The sequence below is a fragment of the Spermophilus citellus genome, assembly GCF_964194105.1.
Source record: "Spermophilus citellus genome assembly, chromosome: 7".
In the NCBI taxonomy this organism is placed as follows: Eukaryota; Metazoa; Chordata; class Mammalia; order Rodentia; family Sciuridae; genus Spermophilus; species Spermophilus citellus.
In genome coordinates, this window is record NC_138188.1 from 152,597,020 (window position 1) to 152,619,074 (window position 22,055).

Genomic DNA, 22,055 nt, shown 5'->3' on the forward strand with positions numbered 1-22,055 from the left:
ATTGATTTAATGTTAAGCAACTCATCCATTCATTCATCCATTCTGTATTTTGAATGTTGTTTCCATATTTGTTTCTTGGCAGATGCATTTTTGTAAAATTGATAAATGGTTGTGACCTTTTACGATCTGCTGGATCAAAATAGTAGAACTGGATAACATCTTCACTCCCTCATACTCAAATTTGTAATAGAGAAATAACTAATAGCCTCAGCTCTCTCAGTGCAGAATCAATTTAACAATACATTTTAGTTAAAAACTAGTTGATATAGCAAAAGATTCACTTTCTCCAGACTCAGTTCTTACAACATCACTAAAATTGGTAAAACTGAATTGCATCAGGAAATTTAAAAATTAAAAACAACTATAATTAACCTGAGCTTTTTGTACTGTATTAAAAGAGATATTGATATACTGCTTGTAGTTTAACACATTGTCCCTGTTAACAACATTTGCTTTTACATTTTTCCTCCTTAGATTTTATTTCCAGGATGTAATTTCTTTCTCCCCCCAAATTGAGTTCTTTTTTTCTAATTACAGCAGTGAGAACATTGTCCTAAATGATATGCCATTCATTTTTTAAACGTTTTTTTCTCATGTATTTTCTGAGTATACTCAGTTCTCACCTATATCCCTAATCAAAAACAACAAATCCTTAAAAGCAAGCCTCATTTAAGTGTATTTCCATGGTAGCATACTAACATTGCTGTATTACTCTGCTCATACTTTTTGGTCTTTGGTCCCTAGTACTCAACTGAAACATCTTTTTAGGGATCATCAAATTCTAAGTCCTGCAAAATCCAGACGTTGAATCATTGTCGTCCTCAGACTCTGAGCAACATTCAGGTTCAACAAACCCTTCTTTCATTCATGAAAGACACTCCAAGCTATACCCTCATCCTACCATGGGCATTTGATTTAATTCAACCTCACCAGCTGCTCCTTTGAAGCATCCTTTATTTTTATCTCTTCATATTTCCTCCCAAATTTAGGAGTGCCCATCTGGATGCTGGCTCCTCCAATAGTCTCTAGTCTTTATGTAAACTCTGTTCAGATGGATCACTTTGGTACCCTTTTCCCAAAAGTTAATCTCAATTTTATGTCCAATGTTACTATACATAATATGAACATGCACAATATATATCACTCAACATCTTCTAATGTTAACATCTTTCACAACCATAGTATAATAATCAACCAGAAAAATTTAACTTTGCTGAATAACCCCAAATAATATGTTATTTCACTCCTTGTATTCTTCTAGTGTCTTTTCCTTCTGTTTAGGGTGAAATTCACACTGAGTTTGCATGTCATATCCCCTTACTCTTCACTTGGGGAGAGTTCCCCAGAATTTTCTTTACTCTCATGGCCTTGAAAAGTTTAAATAGTCATAGTTTTTAGAATATTCTCCAGTTTGTATTTGTTTGAAGTTTTCTTTTTAAGTTGATTAAGGTTGTACATTTGAGGAAGAATATCAGAAGAGAGATGACTTTTTCAGTGCTCCATAGCAGTGGACACATGATTTTAGCAAATATTTGAGAGATTCTGTAGTCAATTTTAGTCATGATTCCTAATAGAATAAACCAGTCTCTTTCTATATATTTAGGGTAAATAGAAGTAAACAGGGTCTCTGCCATGACTTTAGGTCTTAAATAAACTGAAAGTTCATGTGTGAGAAGTACATGTCAAAATGCACAATATTGTTCTACACACTAAAAACAAATGAAATACTTCACTATTCAATTTTCAAAAGTGAATCCTGCCACCCTGTCTTCTCTTTAATATATGCATCATTCCTCACCATTTTGAAACCACACTTTTGCTCTCACCACATCATATTTGCAAACAGGAAGGAGGATATTATTAAATAAAACTAGAATTTTTAATAGGAATAATCTCTTTGGGTTATATGATCTATGGATAGCTGGTAATTAGTTTATATTTGGTTTTGGAAATAAACAAGTCATCAAAGTATGAGAAAAATCTCTTGTTAAAGGCATGTGATTCTATCACAAGCATCCCGACACACACTGATGAGTGTCTTGGATGTAGTAGTTATGAGAAATATTTTAGATGACTTCAATGCCAATTTCTTTGGAATGTGAATCCAACAGAGCATGTGGTTTTCACCATATAATACTTAGCTGGTTTACAAAGCTCTGCGCAGATTAGGAACTTAAAACTTTGGAATCTGCCCCTGCTGTACAGTGGAGCCTTCCACTCCTGACACAATGAACTTCTACAGAATCTACTGGGGTGGCCTAGGCTATGGCTATGGGGGTGTTTGGTGGGTACAGATGACCTGTTACCAGCCAGGCAGCCAAGGAAGACACTGGTCTTCTGGCTTCCCTTAATAACTAAAGATCGTTCTCTTAGGAGGAACTATGTTTTCCTCCAACACTATTTGTGATAATGATGTCTACTCAAACACACAGTGACTGCTGTATCTTAGACTTATCACACATTATCTGAACATGATTTATTGAAATGACCTAGAATTTTTATCAATTTAGCAAACACTTCTTTGAAGTTTTTAGTATTATTCAGGTAAACTGTCTTAGCCAGTATTATTTAGGTATATGTCACAATTCATTTTTAATTAAGGATGATTTCTTTTGAAAACCTGTAGAAATTTCATATACATTTATTTTTCTAAGTTATCTAGTCCAAAAGAACATAGAACTCTTAATATCTCCTCAACTTAACTAGTCTATTTATAATATGTGTAGGATATTCAACCTTAAGGGTATACCTAAAACAATTCAGATGTTGGTGATAAGCAATTAAGAGAAACCTGGTTTCTCCATGAAAGCAACCAGTTAAGCCATAGGACAGTTAGTTTATCAGAGAGAAATAAGAGATGAGACAACAAAGAACAGCTCCTATGAGCTCAGAACAAATTAAGTCTGGCCTCAAAAGTTATACCTGCTAAGGATGCTAAATTGATTTGTTAATATTAAAGCTTTATTTAGCTATAATTGACAAATAAGTGCATGTATTTAAGGTATACAACATAAATTGGTGAAGTTGGTGTGTGTAGCTCATTAACATACAATCAACACAAACAGTTGACTCTCTGTGTGTGTATGTGTGTGTGTATGTGTTAAAAATACTTAAGATATAATTTTTTAACAAACTCAGATAGTAGAATAGTGGTTACCAGGAATTGAGAATTAAGGAAAATGGCAAGACATTGCTCAAATGTACAAATGCTCACTTATAGCATCAATAATTTCTGGTGATGTAGTGATAACAAAGTGACTTTAGTTAATAATAAAAATGTATCATATACTTGAAGTAAAGAGTTAAAAAATAATTAAATCTGTGAAGCCATTTATTTCCAAACATATTTTTTAAAATCATGTCATAATCACCTAAAATTAGTGAACTTAACAGTTGAAAGTGATAGAAAGAAAGACCAAATATTTAACAGAAGAATCAAGAAAAGGAAGATTTAAGAAAATTAAAATAAAATCTCAGGATGACACTGCACATGTCATAGACTACACCTTCTGTAGACATTGTAGACATTGAAGACTTTTCGGCAGGAGAAAAGAGAATTCATTAACATTTAGTTAAGCCAAGTCACTAAACAAATAAAAAACCGAGAAGCGTATCCAGAGTAGCCACAGAATACAAACTAAAAGTTCCAGTTTCAATGTTATTATGAGATATACAAGAAAAACAAAGATGTGGTTTATATATATATAATGCCATCAGCATATAAAAAGTGAACTTTTAACAAAATTCTTATGTCAGACTTATCAGACACATAGTTCAATGAAGTCATTATGAATATGTTCAAAGTAGTAAATGGCAATCATGCTTTTTAAAAACAGTCTTCCAAAGACCTTTCTTCCAAAAGAATGATGAATAGCAATAAGGGCACATTTGTTTCTTAGGTTCCAGTAACAAATTACTACAAATAATAGGTCTTAAATAATACAAAGTTTTATCTTGCAATTTTGGAGGCTAGAAGCCTGAAATCTAGATATCAGAGGGATATATTCCCTCAGAAGCTCCAGAAAGAAATCATTCATTATTTCTTCAGGCATCCTGAAGTTACTAGCAATCTTTGATGCTCCTTGGCAATATAACTTGTGGCAATATAATTGCAATTTCTTATTCTGTCTTTATATGGCATTTTCTGTGAGAGTCTCTGTGTTCCTGTGTCTTCATATAGCCTTTTAAGAGAACACCACTCACTGGATTTGATCAACCCCTCTATCTGACCTCATTTTAACTTGATTGCATTTGCAAAGACCTTATTTCTAGATAAGAAAACATTTGTAAATCTTAAGGGTAAGGATTTCAATATGTTTTGGGGGGCAATACAATTCAACTCACAACAAAGGAACACAAAAGCTATATGAAAAATGACACCCTCAGCAAAAATGAAAATCAAAGTATGACTAATTTTAACAAAACAAATTAAAATAAATCCTAATACATAAACTCTCTTTTACTCCATCCTTGTCCTGCTGCTAAGCTTTGTGATAAACAAAAGCAGACAGAAAAAATTTCAGGAAGACAGTAGAATGGTAAGAAATAAGGCTAGATGTCCATCTAGAAAACCTACCCAAAAGGATAACTCATTCTGCATATAAAATTCATAAGGGAAAGATGGGAAGAAGAGAAGGAGGATAAGAGAAGAAGGAAAAGCAAAGAGAAGGGATTGTGGTAGATAAGCAAATAAACATCAGGGAAGGAGTTGAAAACTATGCATGGTTTGTAGGAGCAGTTGGCAAAACTCATAACTTACTTTTGGGGAGGTTGGGGGTTCTTTTGGTATCAGAGATTGGATTCAGGGGTGCTTATACACTGGGCCATATCCCAGCCTTTGTCTTTTTTTTTTTTGAGGCAAGTTCTCCCTAAGTTGCTTAGAACCTCACTAATTTGTGGAGCTGGCCTGGAACTTGCAATCCTCCTACCTCAGCATCTGGAATCGCTGTAATTGCAGGCATGCACCATCACCCAGCAAAACTCATAACTTCTTAGGAAGAAACATATAAAGAGATGGGAGGAGCAGTATTTAGAAGTTGGGTAGTGAAGGATAAATAAGTAAATTGAAAAATTAGGATCCACCCAAAACAAAGTTAAAACAAATTTGAAGGTATCCAACTTGTATCATCAGAAACAAAACAGAAAATGTTAACAAAAGTGAAATTTATTGTATTGGTGGAAGTGTTTCATTAAGTTAGAAATCATGTAAATTGTACTACTACCAAAAATAAATAACAAGACACAGATTAACAGTTGGCACACAGATTTATTGCAAAATGTCTGTAAATGAAATCAATGATACCAACTGAGAATAATTTCCCCTGGAAAATTAACATTAAAACAGGAGAACTCAAAATCATTATATGAAAACAAAAACAAACCCTAAACTATTTAATAAAAGACATAAAGATTATTGTCATACATTCTGACTGGAGTGAGATGATATCTTAGAGTAGTTTTGATTTGCATTTCTCTTATTGCTAGAGATGATGAGCATTTTTTCATATATTTGTTGATTGATTCTATATCCTCTTATGATAAGTGTCTGTTCAGGTATTTGGCCCATTTGTTGATTGGGTTATTTGTTTTTTCTGTGTTTAGCTTTTTGAGTTCTTTATATATAATCTAGAGATTAGTGCTCTATCTGATGTATAAGGGGTAAAAATTTGCTCCTAGGATGTAGGCTATCTGTTCACCTCATAGATTGTTTCTTTTGCTGAGAAGAAACTTTTTAATTTGGTTCCATCCCATTTATTGATTCTTGGTTTTAATTCTTACACTATAGGAGTCTTAATAAGGAAGTTGGGGCCTAATCCCACATGATGAAGATTAGTGTTGGCGAGGGAAAAGATACACTCATACATTGATGGTGGGCTGCAAATTGGTGCAGCCAATATGGAAAGCAGTATGGAAATTCCTTGGAAATCTGGGAATGGAACTATACCATTTGACCCAGCTATTCCTCTCCTCGGACAATACCCAAAGGACTTAAAAACAGCATACCACAGGGAGCAGCCACATCAATGATTATAGCAGCACAATTCACAATAGCTAAACTGTTGAGTCAAACTAGATGTCCCTCAGTGGATGAATGGATAAAAAGTGGGGGGGGGCATATATACACAATGAAATTTTACTCAGCATTAAAAAAGAACAAAATCATGGCAGAAGATAATGTTAAGTGAAGTTAGCCAATCTCCAAAAAACAAATGCCTAATGTTTTCTCTGATATAAGGAGGATGACTCATTATGGGGGAGGAGGGAGAGCATGGGAAGAGGGGTGGGAGGGAAAAGGAGGGGGCAGGGGATTAACAAGAATGGTGGAATGTGATGGACATCATTATACAAAGTACGTATATGAAGACTTGAATTGGGTGTCAATATTCTTTATATACAAACAGAGATGTGAAAAATTGTGGTATATATGTGTAATAAGAATTGTAATGCATTCCACTGCCATCGTGTATTTAAAAAAAATAAAATCAATAAAAGATTTAAAAAAGATTATCATAAATGTCAGTCACATCCATATATATGAATAGGCTTAATTTATATTAACTGAAACACTTTCAATTTGACTCAAATTTCAAAGCAAAAGCTGCACAAATTACAAAATACATATGCATGATATTTATGCTGAAAAAAACATAAAAATCTTTAAGAATATATATATATATATATATATATATATATATACATGTATATATATACACATATGAATAGGAAAGTAAAAACAAGCCAAGTAGAGAACAGAATAAAAGGCAGATTTCAATAATAAGACAAAATACTATTATGTGAAAGAAACAGAGGTACAGATTACTTGCTTAATCAAGATAAAAGAAACCATACACAGCATAACAAACAAGGAGGAAATAAAAATTGAAATTGAAGAAATATGACATATCATGGGACTACTTTGCAGACTCTATGTATTTTAAATTTATAAAGATGAAATAGATAATTTCCTATGGAAAGAAATTACCAAAATGAGCCATTAGATTTAGAAATCAATTATATCTAATCTAAATCACTGGATTTAGAGATCAATTTCCTTGGAAGTAATGGAAAAAATCACCAAGTATTTATAGGCCCCGATAATTTCTCAGAAGAATTTTACCGTATCTTCAAAGACTAGATAATACCAATATTTATTCTGTAAATTGTTAAGAACACTGAAAATGAAGAACCACTTTCTAACCCCTATTCTGAGGGACAAATCACACATAATTGGAGATAGGCAGTTTCTCAACATGTTCCCCCCTTGATTCCTGCCTCTTGAGGTTGGTGCCCTTGTGTAAGACCTTCCCTGTGAGAGTCAGCGAGACACATGACTTGCTTCTAACCGCATGAGTAGGGCAAGCATGGATAATTAGGTTACTTTAGGTGTAGTACTCTTCTTGATGGATCAACTTTTCTGCCTTCCTGGCTTTGAGAAAACTAACAGCTAAGGATTGGCTAGCTTCACTTAGCATAATCTGCTCTAATGCCATCCATTTCCCTCCAAATTCTATGATTTTGTCATTTCTTATTGCAGAGTAATACTCCATTGTGTATAAATGCCACATTTTTTTAATCCATTCATCTATTGAAGGGCTTCTAGGTTGGTTCCACAATCTTGCTATCGTGAATTGTGCTGCTATGAACATCGATATAGCAGTGTCCCTGTAGCATGCTCTTGTAAGGGGAGTAACCAAGGACAGGGTAGAGACGAAGAGCTGGAGAAGAAGATTAACATTAAACAGGGATGATAGGCGGGAGGGAAAGTGAGAGTTAAGGGAAATTGCATGGAATTGGAAGGTGAGCCTCAGGGTTATACACAATTACATATAAGAGGAAAGGAGGAGTAGGAGAAAAATTATATAAGTGGAAGAAACGATTTATAGTAGAGGGGATGGAGAGAGAGAAGGGGAGGGGAGGGGAGGGGAGGGGAGGGGGGACAGTGGAGAATGGGATAGACAGCAGAATACATCAGTCACTAGAAAGGCAATTTGTAAATCAATGGAAATGTAACTGATGTGACACAGCAATCTGTATACGGGGTAAAAATGGGAGTTCATAACCCACTTGAATCAAACTGTGAAATATGGTATATTAAGAACTATGTAATATTTTGAACAACCAACAATAAAATAATTTGAAAAAAAAAACTAACAGCTATGTTTGGGAACCTACTGAGCACCTTCTTCTGCTGAGAGTGGCTTCCAAAAGACAGCCTGCAAGGGACTCAGTTAACTGTCAACAAGGAAATAAGCCTGTCAAGCCCACCTCTGCAAGTAAGTGAATTCTTCCAACAAATACATGAGCTTGAAACTGGATCCTTCCCTAACGAAGCCTGGATATGAACACAGTCCCATCCAACATCTTGAACTGGAAACTTATAAGATCTTGAAACAACTTAGTCTATTCCTGAAACTGCATTTTAACTAAATATGATTGCCTACCATTAAGGCGAAATGCATTTTTTATTTATTAAATTGAATTAGCTTATAAGACTTTTATTTAGTTTACATCTCCAATTAAAAAAGTATGGAGGATATGGGAAGAGCATTAATTTTAAGATATGTTTATGTTTATTGAAAGTTGAGAAAATTGTTTTTATTACTATGTACTTTATTCTAGGCAATGCATAAAATAGCATTTTAATAACACTTGATTCAGTGTTGAGAATTACCCAGAACTAAATGCATTATTACCTCAAAAGGAGAAGAGAAAAGTGAGTTTACCAAAACACAACAACAAAAACAAAACAAACCTAACTTAGGTGATCTTTGAAATTATCAAGAAACCAATCTAGAAAGAGGAAGAAAGATTATCTACCAAAGAATGTTAATTCTTCTCTTTCTCACAAGCCTAAATGAAAAACTGCAAGTAATTTTGGATACCAAATGACTGACAAGATATCTCTTATAGGTTAAGCAAGTTTATTAGGACAACAGAGAAAAACCTCCATTTTGAAAGTCATCAAGGCAGTTGCTCTGACACCAATGTCTGATGAGAGCACAACTGTGAGGTCTCATGAGAATTTCATGAGACATTGACCCACTTCTGGAGGTAAACTCAGGGAAATGGTAGTTTCCATATAGGCCAACAACTGGCTCCCTTGGCAGAATCATCATCATCCAAGTGTGAGACTCGAACATGTGGAGTTTGGAATCAATGAATCCTGATGTCACAGGTGGAGAGGGTGAGCATCTCCCATGAGGTCCTGCTTAGTAGTATCCAAAGCCAGAGCCGCAGCCAGAGCCACATCCATAGCCACAGCCATAGCCACAGCCCAGTCTGCGGATGCCACAGCCATAGCTATAGCCCAGGCCTCCATAGCCACAGCCCAGGCCTCCATAACCATAAGCTAGGCCTCCATAGCCATAGCCCAGACCGCCACAGCCGCCATAGTAGTTTCCACAGTAGCTACCACACATCGTGTAGGCTGTTGAGTAGAGAGGTTGTCCTTGGGTAAAGAAGGAATATAGGTGACTTGAGTCTGTACAATTCTACCTGAAGAGGACCTTTTATATGCCCTCAGTGTGGGCAGAACCCATCACACACCTCACACCATTGGCTTCTTTGCAGAAGCAATCTGAAAAATTTGTTGACTCATTTTTAAAACCTGGCATCGAGGCATTAAGAAAATTTCCTGTTGTTTAGCCACATCTAATCCACTTGTTGGTCATAAATGTCATTCAATTTCTCATATTCAAAACCCTACCCACACAAGATATTTAAAATATCTTTGTTATAATCAGATTTTAAAGCAAGAAACAGCATTTTTAATAGGTAAACGCTGACTTGATCCAGGCACAGCTAATAATTTCACTGTGTTTTTGCTGACATCCAGTAAGCGATGATAATTACCCTTAAGCTTGAGCATCTTCCTCTGTGCCCTGGTGCTCCAAACCCATTTCCCCACATTGGAGATTTTCTTCATTTTACATGAGAAATATTTTATTACTAAAGTCCATAAAGGATCACTCAGTCTCAGTCCAATAGTTTGAAATTTTGAAGCACCAGACTAGAGAAAACTATTCTTTCTCATTTGCATCAATATTTTCTTTTATAACTGTTTTAAAAGCACCAAATATTTCCCCTTGGCTTCAAGTTCATATCCTGAAGCCATAAGAGAAAATGAAAATGTTGAGATTTCACTTTTTTTTTAATATAGAACTCCATTTTCATGAAAAAGTTTCCTTTAAATTTTAAGACATTTTTTATACTTGTGTTCTGACTCAAAGATGAGTACAGGCATTTTCTTTACGTGTAACAATAAAAATGGTACAAATGCCTTTTCATTAAACCTAGTAGATTTTTACCAACAAGGAGTTCTCAATAAGTTCTCAGAGTATAAGAGAAATATTACTGTTAGCAAGTAGTTTTGTTTACTTATGCAATATTAACTCAGAAATGAATTCAATGGTTAAAGAAACTCACCCTCCGAACCGATGTTCTTAGCACAACGACTTCATATAAACCAGTAGAGCATAATAGAGCTATACATTTGGAGTAAGCTCTGTGGTTTAAATTTTAATTTTATCACTGATAGCTGTGTAACCACCATCATTGTGTGCTCCAGATACCCCATCTGTAGATGAGACTGTAAAAATACCCTACCTCATAAGGCAATTTTAAGAATCAAATTAGTCCATGTCAAACACTTAGAACAGTATCTAGCATGCAGTCGAAACCAGGATAAAGTTTGTTATTATAATATTTTTCATACCATATCTTTTTTCATGGATATAGCTTAGTGGAGTGTTGATGAGTTTAACAAACACAGACACAGTGCAATCTTCCTTTAGGACATGGTGCCATCACAGCCAAAAGGAGAAGAAACCCTGCAATAAGTCTAAGTCTCTAACAGCAGAAAAAGGCACACTCCTTTTCAATGAGTTCCCCAACAGATATAGCATAAGCAGGAAGATATGCAATGATTAAATCCAGGTCCACCCATGGAGACCTAAATGCAGACTCACTGATTTTCCTCCCACAACCAGACTCTTCTAGCTCCAGAGCCAAAGGATAAAGCACTGAATGTTGGGTAGTGGATCCACTGGTTATGACAGTTGGAAACGGTAATGTGCACTGCCATAATCAGATGTCAGCAGAGGACAGGGGGAGGTGGTCCCTCCCCACCAACACCATACCACTGTACATTGAGGTTTGCCTCAGGAGAAAGAGAGGTTGGTGGAATCTTAAATGTAATTGTGCTTTCACAAAAGCTACAAAGTCTCAGTTTTGCTGAGTTTACCTGGAAAAGATAAGAATAGATAATTGGTTAATTGATATAGAAGTTGATGTGATGCTGATAAAATATACTTGTGCATTTTTAATGTTGTATTTTGTAAAGACGTTACTTGAGTCATGTATATAAGGTGAAATGAATTATATTTATAAGGATATTGGGCAACGTTGATCTCATATTTTAAGTAAAACCCAACCTCACACAGAATGTCTTTCTCACCTGCAGCTGACCAGAGGAATTTGAAACTCTTAATAAGCTCAATACAATTTGAATCATTTGTTGTTTGCATAGTTTCTGTGACTTCATAGAATCTCATCATGGAATATAAATTTAAAATTTCGGTGAGGAAGGACTTTAAAACTGGGTCAAGCTGGGCATAATGGTACATGCCTGTAATCCCAGTGACTCAGGAGGCTGAGGCAGGAGGATCATGTGTTCAAAGCCAGCCTCAGCAAAAGCAAGGCATTAAGCAACTCAGTGAGACCCTGTCTCTAAATAAAATACAAAATAGGGTTGGGGATGTGGCTCAGTAACAAAGTTCCCCCGAGTTCAATCCCCAGCACCTCCCCACCAAAAACAGAAAAAAAATAGGTCAAAAACTGCATTTAATTTATATAATGTGATAATGAAAATCTTGACTTAATCATAGAGGAATTTTGACTACAAGTCTTCACTATGCTAACAAAATAAGAGATCTTTGAGAGTTTTGCTATTGGTGCTATTTATGGTTTATGTAAAACAATTTCTAGTGAGGCAACATTGCATGTAATTCACCATACCTACTACTGAAAAAATGTAAAAGATAATGTGAAGATAGCCATCAGAAAATTCCCTCCCTCTTCCACATCTGAACTATCCACACTTGACACCATGACCTATGCCTGTGTGTTCCTCAGCTTTGCATCACTTTGACTTAAATACCCAACAAGAACAACTTAGAGGAGGAAAGATTTATTGGGGTCTCATGGTTTCAGAGGTTTTTGCCTATAGTCAGCCTACTCCATTGCCCTGGACTTGAGATGATTGGTGAGCATCAGGGCAACAGCATATGGCATAGGAAAGCTGCTTAGCCCATGGCGGCCAGGAAGCAGACAGAGACAAGATCAGAGCAAGCAGTCCCGGACAAAATATAATCCCAAGAACATACCCCCATGGAACTCTGTCCCTCAGCCTCTTGCCACCTGCCAACTATTACCAATTCAAATCATTAATCCTTCAAGTGAACTAATCCACTGATTATGCTACAGCTCTTATAATCTAATTACTTTACCTCTGAACAGTCCTGCATTTCCTGACACATGAGTTTTTTAGGGAGCATCTCATCTCACAACCATAACATACAACAACTGTAGGGACCAGAGTTTGCTGAGCCTAGCTATGACTCAGGCTGTGGCTATGGTAGCTATGGAGGTTACTAATATGGCTATTGCCACCCATCATGCTTTGGAAGATATGGGTCATAAGGATTCTACTGAAAAATTTTAGAGCTCCTAGTCCACTGGATTTCTTCAACTGTAAAACATAGATAATGTTTCTCATCTTGTTCATCTTACTCTGTCACTTCAAAATGACAAGCTCCTAAATCTAGGCTATCAAGAAAGATCTGCAGACACTAACTTTCTGTGATTGTAATTTGCAAATAGATAAAGAATATCTGTTAACAGAATATCTGTAACAGAATTTTCTATTTGATCTCTAAATTCTTTCAAATGAATTTAATCCATTTGCATATATGTGATTTTATTTTCTAATTTTGCATATGGATGATTGATTATAAGATGGAAGCCTATGTGTGATTACGATCCCAAGGCACTGACACTATTTATTCCACCATTTTCTCTAAATTTCTACTTCCTTTTTGTACATTGCATGCTATTAGAAGCTGAGCTACCATCTAGCTATAATTGATTACTTCCTCCTCCTCATGTAATTTTGCCACCTTCTCTTTAATTGACAAGCAAAAGAATTCAAGCCTGATATCATTCATATTCACCCTGTCCAGCTGAATGGAACATGAATGTCTTTTCAGTGTATTTATCATTTTGATTATGAAGTCCATTTTATGTATTCATTCATTAATTCACTTACCCATGAACCAGTTCTTAAGTAAACCAGCATGCTGTTGCATTTTGTAAGTAGATATTCAAAATTTCAAAATTGCTTCCATTGCAATGTTCCTGGAATTTTCATACACTTATCATCTATAAAGCTCTAATGTTTGTATAATATTTAAATGTGAAAATAGAATATTCCATTCTGTTCTCAATTTTTCTAAGTAAAGATTTTTAATGTTTTTCCCTACTTGAATAGAAACAAAACCTCTCAATTAATTTGTAAAAATGATCTTTGGATATCAAGGAAGATGTACATTCATCAGCCAAATTTTAAAAATATATTACACAATTAAATTATTGTGTGATTAAATTCAATAATTAAAAATTAGTATCATGATTCAGTGAAGGTAACAAACAATATATTTTCTCAATACCTATAATGAATTGCATTTAGAACTAGAACCTCAAACTTATGTGTTATAAATATTTAAATAAAATTTATTAAAATATTTAAGCTTATGTATTATAAGTTCTTTCTATTATAAATTCACATATTTTATATTTCATGATTATTCATAATTAATGATAAATAATATGTGTAAAAATTCAAAAATAAATTGATAATTCAAATTCAGAATGCAAACTCAATATATTCACCAGAATGAATTTGTTAGCCAAAAGGTTCAAAAACCACTGCTCACATCAAGGTTTCTCAAGGAACAGTCTGGGACACCAAAGACTTTTTCAAGGATTCTGGAAGGTGAAAATCATTTTCATAAGTTATTTTTCTTTTTAATTCTCATATATTCATGAATGTACACTGGAGATTTTCAGATAAATATAATGTATGATTTGCAATATTACGGCACATTGAAAGTAAAAGCAGATATCTAAAGCTTCCCTTCATTAAGCCAGACCTTAAAAGTAATGAGAAAAATGTAAAATATGCCAGCAGTCTTAATAATCTTTTTGTTTAAAAACAATTTTTTCTAAAAAATGTGATATGTATGTCAACATGCAATAGAATTATGATGATAACTTTGATGAATTTATAAATACTTTAACCAGTTTAAACTTTTAACAGCTAAATATCAGTATACAAAATATAAAATTTTAATAGCTTTTTGGATCCTTAGTAATTTTTATTACCAAAAAGTTTCAGAATCACTACTCTTACACAACCCACCCTATAAAAAACTATAAGTAGATCATTCTTGAGTATTCATAAAATGATCAGTTATTTAAATACAGAGTAACTACTGGCTTTTTAGTTCTGTGTTGAGTTTTCTTGTTTCAGTTGTTTTTTGTAAATTTCATTTTAATTAAAAAATAAGAATTTATATATTTGTGGGGTAAAATATAATGTGTATACCATTGTAAAATGCAGCCAGGCTACTTAACATATCTATTATTTCTACTGTTTATTGTATCTTTGGAATGAGAGGACTTAAAGTTTATTCTTTGGGCTGGGGATGTGGCTCAAGCGGTAGCGTGCTCGCCTGGCATGCATGCGGCCAGGGATCAATCCTCAGCACCGCTGAAAACTAAAAAATAAATATTAAAAAACATTCTCATTCTCTCTCTCTCTCTCTCTCTCTCTCTCAAATAAATAAATAAATGAAAATAAAATTTATTCTTTTTAAAATATATACATTATCATTAAGTTTAGTCATCATGTTGTGTAATATCACTGAAGCAAGTAATTTGCCCATTGGTTTTAAGAAGTATACTTTAAGTATTAGGTGCATATTCTAACATGTGTTTTAAAGTGTAATTGTAACTTAGCTATCATTATGTCAAACATAAGAACTACAGTGACTAATATCACTTTAGAATTCACTTGCTGAAGCAATCAATCTCTACAGAATGATTGACTTTAAACAAGGCGAGGGCTGGGGATGTGGCTCAAGCGGTAGCGGGCTCGCCCGGCGTGTGTGCGGCCCGGGTTCGAACCTCAGCACCACATACCAACAAAGATGTTGTGTCCGCCGAGAACTAAAAAATAAATATTAAAAATTCTCTCCTCTCTCACTCTCTCTTTAAAAAAAAAAATAAACAAGGCGAAAAATCTGGCCTGTGGCTTTCCTTTTGCTTATCTTTACTGCAATTATTCTCAGGGTTATATTTAACTTTTAAGTAGAAACAGTCAAAATTTACACTCCTAGTAAATTTTCTTATATCCTTTTTATGGTGATGAATTGTTTAGAAGTTAGATGACTAGCAAGCGACAGAAATAGTATACATATTAAAAATCTTTCCCTTTCACTTAAAGAAAATCTAGAATTAATTCATCTATAGCTGGCTGTAGTCTTAAGGGATCCAAGTGCTTTCTAGAACATTGCTTCACCATTCATGAAACATAAACTTGATCACAGATTGTGTTATTACGGAGATAAGGATATGACCATCAGCCCTTAATAACAACATGTGTATGAATACTGTGTTTTAATGCATATTTACAGATAATGCTACTATTCACTTGAACAATTTAAATGACAGTTCACACAATAAAAGTGCCATTTCTTGTTAACATATGCTAGACGGGTCTGCTTTTATCTGTTTGCCTAAAGCCCGGGTCAGGTTTCTTGCTTCAGAGCTGTGTCTTCAGATAGGCATATGTGATTTGTCTGCCTCCCAACTCCTGCTGCTCCTCACAATTCAGTAGCACATGGTTTGTATACGCAATGTCCACAAAGGCTCATGTGTTGAAGACTTGGTCCCCAATACAGCAGTCTTCAGAGGTGGAGCTTCTGAAAGGTGATTTTATCATGAGAGCTCTGACCCCATCAACGGGTCAATCTACTCATGGATTCATAATTCATTGGCATTATTGGGAGGTGGTGCAAACTGCAAAAGTTCGGCCCTAGCTGGAGGACGTAGGTCACTGGCAGTATATCATTCCCCTGGCCCCTCGCCACCTCCTTCCTTTCTGCCATAAGGTCAGCAGCTTAGTTCTGTTACTCTCTTCTGTGAAACCAAGAATCCCAATATTTATTTTCTTCTTTAAGTTAATTTTTCTCAAGTATTTTGTCACAACCTCAGAAAACTGACAAACACAAATGGCAAAGGAAGACAACATATACCCTGAATGTGATACCTGTACTTGGAGAGTCTATGATCATGTTAGTGATGAGGTGGACCAAAGAAAGCCCCCTGCTTCTCCTCTTGGCAAAATGTGAATGCTGCAGCAAGCAAGCTGAATCACTAGTTTATATATATATATATATATATATATATACACACACACACACACACACACACACACATATGTATGTGTGTGTATATATACATGTACATATATTCTATCAAATTCTCATCTGAAGAAAACAAAACTGATTTTATCACTTTCTCTTGTTTTCTTCCCCAAACCAATATAATGAAGGATAAGAATCTTCATCCCTCAGGTGACAGTCAATAACAGGGTCTCTGAACTACTGCATGGATCAGATGCCAACACAAGCAAGTGGAAGCAATACAGGGTTTTCAAAAGATATACATATAATTTGAAAAACTTTCAACAGCCTAAGTTAAGAGATACATTTATTCCACATTTGAGGAAGTCCTATTTCATTGTATTAACAATTGATTCAAAACATTCTCTTTCTATTTTTTCTCTGGGATGGTGTATTTTTCTCAAAGACCCTTATTTACTGACACATTCTCAAGCAATGAATTCTCTTATAAAATACTATTCCATGCACTATCATTGGTAAGGAATCAGATCATAGCACTGTAGCTAGAAGAGTCGCTGACTAATGTTTTGAAATCAATCAATGATTATGAATAATGGTGAAAAACATCTTCCTGAAATTTTATTTTACTTTAGCAGAATGTGAGAAAGTAAGGACATAAGTTTGCTCCACATTCTTGATGTAAAAATTATTTTAATTTACCCAGAGGGTATTGGTTGCTTCTTTCTGTATCCTCTGTGGGATATTCAGAATGGAATATGTCTTTAATGTCAGAGAAAAGAAGGAACTATCTCTCAGTCCCTTGCCTAACTACCCTGCAATTGTGAATAGACTGAGGTCAAGGGAATTGTGTGGAGTATTGTTTGAAGAATTGTTTGACTACTCAATTAACATAGATTAAAATCCTTTATTTTCTGTATTTAATTTATTTGTAAAAACATAAAAATTGTATGTATAAATGGGATTGAGTACCATGTGATATTTCAATAAAGAATGCATTATGAAATATTTAAATTAGGTTAAACATCTATCTCAAACAATTATTATATTTTTATTTTGAAAGCATTTATATTCAAATTCACTTAAAATCAACTTTTAAAATAGAATAAAGTTATTTAATTCATAACCAATGAATTCATTAATGCAGCCCTGTTTATCCCATTTGTCAAATGATCCCATTTAATATTACTGTGTAACCAGCTTTCAGTCAATTAGACAAATTGTTCAGTTTGCCTCCTTCAGTTTTCCTGAAACCATTCTCTTTTGCTTCTCCATCTACTTTCCAGCCAATGTCAGTAAGAAGCACTTCAAACAAAGAATGTAAATGTTTATCTTATGCTCTAACCTGATTCATGGCCTCTCTTAGGAGAGAATCTGATTTCTTTGCTTCATGAGAAGAATTCTGGTTGCGACAGACACCCACTTCATCCAGTTGTGCTCCGAACAAAACTCACACATGTACTTTTGGCCTCCCTGTGCCCTTCTCAGCTGCCTTATGTGAATACTTCACTCAATGTCCAGTAGAATATTTTGCACTGGCTTCCAGTACCAGGGGAGATGCCAACTTCCTGGAGGATAGCAAAGTTCATCACAATGTCAATCACCAGCAGCAGAAATCCAAGTGCTTCTGCCTACTGCATCTCGATGTGAAAAACCCAACCCAGTCACACGCTGGGTGGAATGATGCTTTTCTTCACACAGAGCAAGATCAGTTCCAACAGTGTGCATTCACACCTCAGGGATTCTACTGAGAGACTTTTATAGACATGCCAAAATTGCCAATTCCTGTGTTTTATGACTGTAATTTCTGGGTTTCTTTCTTTCTTTTTTTTTTCTTTTTCTTTTTTTTTGGAACAAGGGATTGAACTCAGGGGCACTCAATCACTGAGCCATATCCCCAGCTCTAATTTTTTTTGTATTTTATTTAGAAATAGGGTCTCAATAAGTTTTTTTTAGCACCTTGCAGTTGCTGAGGCTGGCCTCTTACTCCATTATCCTCTTGTCTCAGCCTTTCGGACTGCTGGGATTACAGCTGTGTGTCACCATACCTGGCTAGGATTCATCTCTTTTAAAAAGAGCAATTATTTATCTTAGGCTACTTGGGTAGGAGATAATAGTTTAATTTTTACATTCATCATCTCCAATGGATGTAACTATCTGCAAAGTTGCTTTATAAAGGGATTTTTCTCTCTTATTACTACTTTACACTTATTGCTCTGCATATAATTTTTTTAATATCCAACATGTGAGATTAATTTTATTTCAATAATCAATAAAAGCTCCTGTATTGACAATATTTCGTTCTTTTTGGGTTAAATTTGTTATTATATGTGTTACATACAAGTACATAAGAGTATTACTGTAGCAGAAATTTTGCCTAAATGGTAAAAAAAATGCTAAAATTCAGAAGAAAAAAAAAACAGTTACTTCTAAATGAAACTTGCCTTAGATGAGTCTGTAATCACTGCAGTTATTCACCCTTGGTCATATCAAAATGTTACTCCAATTGCTAAATTCTGCTAAATTTTTGAATAATATATAAAATATCATATCTATACCTCTATTTCACAGTCTCCTATTGTTTATACCACAATATTGGGCTGTTTGTCTGGTTCATTAAACACTAAACTTGAATATTTAGGACAGTGTTTCTTTGTGTTTGTATTTGGATTTTCCACTTCATATTGCACTGAATGATCCTCTTTTATTCTCTAGCATAAACACTTAAACCATATATCCTGTCTGATGTTAGCAAACAAAGTGGGTCCACAAAACATTTTTGTTTTTGTGAATCTCTAGAAGATACCACCCCATTAATATCTGAGCCTATCAGGCATAAAAAAATAGATGCCTGCTTTTTTAGGTAATAGTGGCTTTGAGTTTTATACTTCCAGATATAAAAGACATCATTTGCAGAGATAAAGATGTTCTTTTTGCATTGAATACAACTTACTTCCAGAAAGAATAAAAAAAAATAATGTAATTTCAATATCAGCCCAGTTAAGTCTTATTTTGATCTAGAATTGTGTCATTTTGACCTTTGCTTGAAATCATGAACATATCAGCAAATAATTGATAAGGGCTTGCAACTTTGAAATGTCAGTACGTTCCATGTTGTAGATATTATTTTGTAATAACAATGTATTACTTGAAAATTGCATGTTCATATTAATTAATTTTAAAAACTAAGTTATAATTTTAAAAACTAAGTTATAAAATTAAGAAAAGTTATTTTTTGCTGTGAAGTGTAAGAAGTCAGGTCTAAGACTTAACTGTTTTAAGTTAAATATCCCCCTTGCATAATAAAAATTTTCAAACTTTTTTCTATAAAAATCATAGTGTATCTTATAAAATAGAGACTAAATAATACTAAGAACACATGCTATTGGTAGAATTTGGGTTGTTCAGCACCTAGGACAGTTCCTGGAAGAAGTAAGCAGTTGTGTATTAATTTTACTTTTAATAACAATTGGTAAGTAAATTAAATGGAAAGAAATTAATGAATAAGACTGACAACTATTTGTTAATAATATCTTATGTTACTTTCATACTTTTAAAATTATGAGCATATAGGGGTGGTAGAGTGGTTTCCTTTTATATAGGAGGCACTCGGTTCAATCCTCAGCACTGCATAAAATTAAAATAAAGATGGTATGTTCACCTACAACTAAAAAAAATTTTAAATTATGAGCATATGAGAAAACAGGGCTATTAAAATGCTTGTACATTTATATATCCCAGAACCTCAATGCTCAAATGATATACTTTTGTCCAGATATTGCTGTTTAAATTTAAATTCTTGCCAGTATAAGCTCAATACAGAAGATAAATTCATTATCAGTGGGAAGTAGAGCATTTTTATTCCATCATTGGTAGCCCTACATACCAAGGCCCAATTTCAGTATGCCATAAAGGAATTAGATGGTGCATTTAAACCTGTCAAACAAAATTACTTCTCTATACATAGTTGAAAAAACTTCATCAAACTTCTCATAAATTCCTTATGATGTTACCTTTCTTGAAAGTATTGGCACAGTACCTTTTATGAAATTGCAATTTCAAAAATCAAATGAAACATCATTTTCATCCTCCATAATTTCCATTTTCTATCATTTCTCTGATTTCTGGATAAAACTTAGAAATCATAGAAAAAATACTGCTATATTTAAAACAGAGTCATAAAAGAAAATATTGATGCCAGAGGAAAGTAAACCTTTTTTTCTTTCTTTCTTTCTGTTTTTCTGTCAACAGCCTCATGAAGCTGAGTGATACCTTATAATTTTTAGTAAAAAACTCTCTCTCATGTGAAAGTAAGAAGAATTCTTAGAGGAAATACATATAATTTTAGCTGCAGAGAGGAAATGAAGAAATTCAAGTTTAAAATGTTCAAAGCTTTTCAATGTCTGCACCCATCCCTTTGGATGGTAATTGTGTTTGTGCAGATATATTACTAGTCATCTGAAATACTGTACAGGTCCCTAAATGTTTTGAAGAGATTGATCAAAAACCGTGATGGCTCATCACCATCACCACATATGAAGTCTTCTGAAAAGTCAAGATTCTGATAAATTTTATCTGTCACCAATGTAGACACCTGTCATTTATTGAGCAAATTTCAAGGTCTTAATACAAAATTATATAAGCTATTTAGTGCTTATCATGAGTCTCCTGGTCAACTGAGCAATTTATCTCATCAAAAATGACTGCATTTATATTTCCAATCAGCTGCAGATCAGGTAGGGGTATTCTGGAAAAGGCATGGGGTTTGTTTGTATATAGGCTGACATGCCTCAGTTTTCTTATGCTCTCTTATTCTCTAGGAAGCTTGGCCAGCATTCTTGTGGTAGCCCTTATAGGATTCCAAGATCATGAGTACAAAAGTTGAAGGTTTCTTAAGGTCTACTCCACAGGTTAGCACTTCCACTCAAAATTTGGGCCATAATCACAAATGAGATAGTTCCTGAAAATCAAAATTCCTAATGCCTAAAATTCCAAGACATCATAATCCCAAAATATATTTCCAAAACAAAAACCTTTAAAATTCTTTAAAAACATTTGTTTAAATTCTTAAAAGAAATTTCTATTTGAAAACATCAAGACTTTACAGAACACTTTGTAGTCTACTTTACACAATAAAATAGTCAATAATAGCATATATTTTTTGCAATCGCATCCAACAGTTGAAGTATACAATTGTTATGTGCAGAAGAATCATATTCATAAAGAAATAAGTCAAAAAGCAAAATGTATAAACACACACACCAGTGTGGTTGGTAATTGCATTTCCCAGATTTTTAACTGGGCTTCTGAAATACTATGCATGTGTAACCTAAGTATTTTGAAGAGACGGATTAAAAACTATCACTACATATGAAATCTCCCGGAGAGGCAAGTTCTTGAGAAATTTTATCTTTCACAAATGTAGATACCTTATCACTAATTGAAGAAGTTCAACAATTTTTGCATATACCCATGATGCTTGTGTTTTGATAATGTGATAATATGCTATATGGAGTCAGATTTGCAAAAGAATGCATGCACAAAATTAGTTTAAACTTTCAAGAGTCTTTGCAC

The 22,055-nt window shown here is 34.2% G+C and overlaps 2 protein-coding genes across 2 annotated transcripts in view; one reads left to right on the forward strand and one right to left on the reverse strand.

Annotated features, from left to right (window-relative positions):
• LOC308653424 (uncharacterized protein) overlaps nucleotides 1-22,055 on the forward strand; it is a gene marked incomplete at both ends in the record, with an annotated part of 99,173 nt that overhangs the window by 34,026 nt on the left and 43,092 nt on the right. The gene's annotated exons all lie outside the window — the stretch shown is intronic.
• On the reverse strand, nucleotides 9,210-9,419 carry LOC308653574 (uncharacterized protein; the record flags this gene model as incomplete). Its single annotated transcript, XM_081302194.1, has 1 exon — nucleotides 9,210-9,419. One exon carries the CDS (start codon nucleotides 9,417-9,419, stop codon nucleotides 9,210-9,212), a length of 210 nt encoding a protein of 69 aa, XP_081158320.1.